The 1,849-nt window shown below is 19.1% G+C and overlaps 1 protein-coding gene across 1 annotated transcript in view; it reads left to right on the forward strand.

Annotated features, from left to right (window-relative positions):
- Positions 1 to 101: 101 nt before the first annotated feature.
- PGSY75_1333900 (hypothetical protein) overlaps positions 102 to 1,849 on the forward strand; it is a gene marked incomplete at both ends in the record, with an annotated part of 3,789 nt that continues 2,041 nt past the window's right edge. Inside the window, one exon of the mRNA XM_018787392.1 lies at positions 102 to 1,849. This exon is cut by the window's right edge and continues 374 nt beyond it. Within this exon, the coding sequence (XP_018640134.1) occupies positions 102 to 1,849 (1,748 nt within the window).

Consider the following 1,849-nt stretch of genomic DNA (forward strand, 5'->3'; position numbering starts at 1 on the left):
AAAAAAAAAAAAAAAAAAAAAAAAAAAAAAAAAAAAAAAAAAAAAAAAAAAAAAAAAAAATAATAAAATAAAAACACCTTATTATATAGATATGATATATAATGAATAATTTAATAAAACATTTAATAAATAAGAAAAGGTTAAATGTAAATTATTGGGGTGTAATAAATAAATATAGTTATTCATCAAAAGGTACAGAATATGAAATATTTGAAAATGAAAAAAGTTTAGAGAAATTTCAAGAATTTAAAGTAAATAAAATAATATATCAAAAAGATTATAAGAATTATATAAAATTATATAAATTATGTAATCCTGAATATAGTAAATTGACAATAGAAAAAGGCAACCTATTTAATTTTTCTATTGAGTGGATGTTTAAGAGGAATAATATTGTAGTGCGTGTAGAAAATGGCGAGTGTAAAAAAATAAAAACGTTTACTCATACATTGTCGTTATTACAAGAAAAGGTGAATACATATAATATTGTATCTAAAGAAGAAAGTAATAAAAATAGAAAAAAAAAAAAAAATAAAAATAATAATAATAATAATAATAATAATAATAATAAAATAGATATCAAAAGTGATGATGTGAATAATTTAAAAGATATATATAATAATGATGAAAAAAAACTTACAACACGTGTTGTTGAAGAAAACTGGAGCAAATGCAAAAACAAAATTAATTATATAAAATTAAATAAAATATGGGATACATATTTATTTTATAAAGAAAAAAAACAATTAGAAGAAAAGAAAGTATATTTTGAAATATTAAAAAAATCATTTCTGAAAGCCGAATTTTTTGAAAAAAATAAAAAAAAAGACTTTGAATTTTTTGAAAATATATTAACATCTTTATTATTAAAACCTAGTATATTTATAAATGTTTTAAATTCATTACATTTAATTTTTTTTGTTCCACCTGTTCCTTTACATGTTAAAGAAAAAAATGATACGAGAAAGGAAGATGTTAATCATTTAATAGATTTCCAAATAAGAAAATATATTTTAAATTATTTGTTTAATATATATTATGAAAAGTATATAGGTCTAAAGAATTTATATAAAACGTTTGACTTGCATAAATCTTATAAATTAAAATTCTGTAGAAGAGAAAATGACACGTTTAAATTTGTTTCATTCGATAATATTGATGTGGAAAAAAGAGGGATACTCTTGATTAAGTATTATAATAATAATAATAAAGATGCATATAAAAAAAATCATCATGATGAGAATGAGATAGACACATATAATAATGACATACAAAAAAGTGATATACATAATAACCATATACATATTGATAATAAAGAAGAGTCATCCTTTCTAATAGGAATAGTAAAAAATATTAGAAAAATTCAAACATTTTGTGTTCTTTATATGGATATAAAAAAATATAAATACAATGAACATGCAAATATGTCATCTACATTATATGAAGATATAGATATTAATGATGAATATTATGAATGTTTTTTAAATAATATAAATCAATCATCGATTACTAACATAAATACAATAATAAAAAATAGTCAATTAAATAATGAAGATGATAAAAACAATATATTACTCTTTGAAGCAGTACCTTTGACAATACAATTAACGACAATCTCTAAAAGAATAAAGTTGTCTATGCTAAATATTTTTGATAGAAAAGATTTTTTAAATAATGATATTCTGCATGTTTTGTTAAATGAAAAGAACTATATGGAAACAGAAAAAATAGATGAAGAAAATGAAGAGAGTAAAGAAAATGAAGAGAGCAAAGAAAATGAAGAGAGCAAAGAAAATGAAGAGAGTAAAGAAAATGAAGAGAGTAAAGAAAATGAAGAGAGTAAAGAAAA

The sequence above is a fragment of the Plasmodium gaboni genome, chromosome 13 (assembly GCF_001602025.1).
Source record: "Plasmodium gaboni strain SY75 chromosome 13, whole genome shotgun sequence".
In the NCBI taxonomy this organism is placed as follows: Eukaryota; Apicomplexa; class Aconoidasida; order Haemosporida; family Plasmodiidae; genus Plasmodium; species Plasmodium gaboni.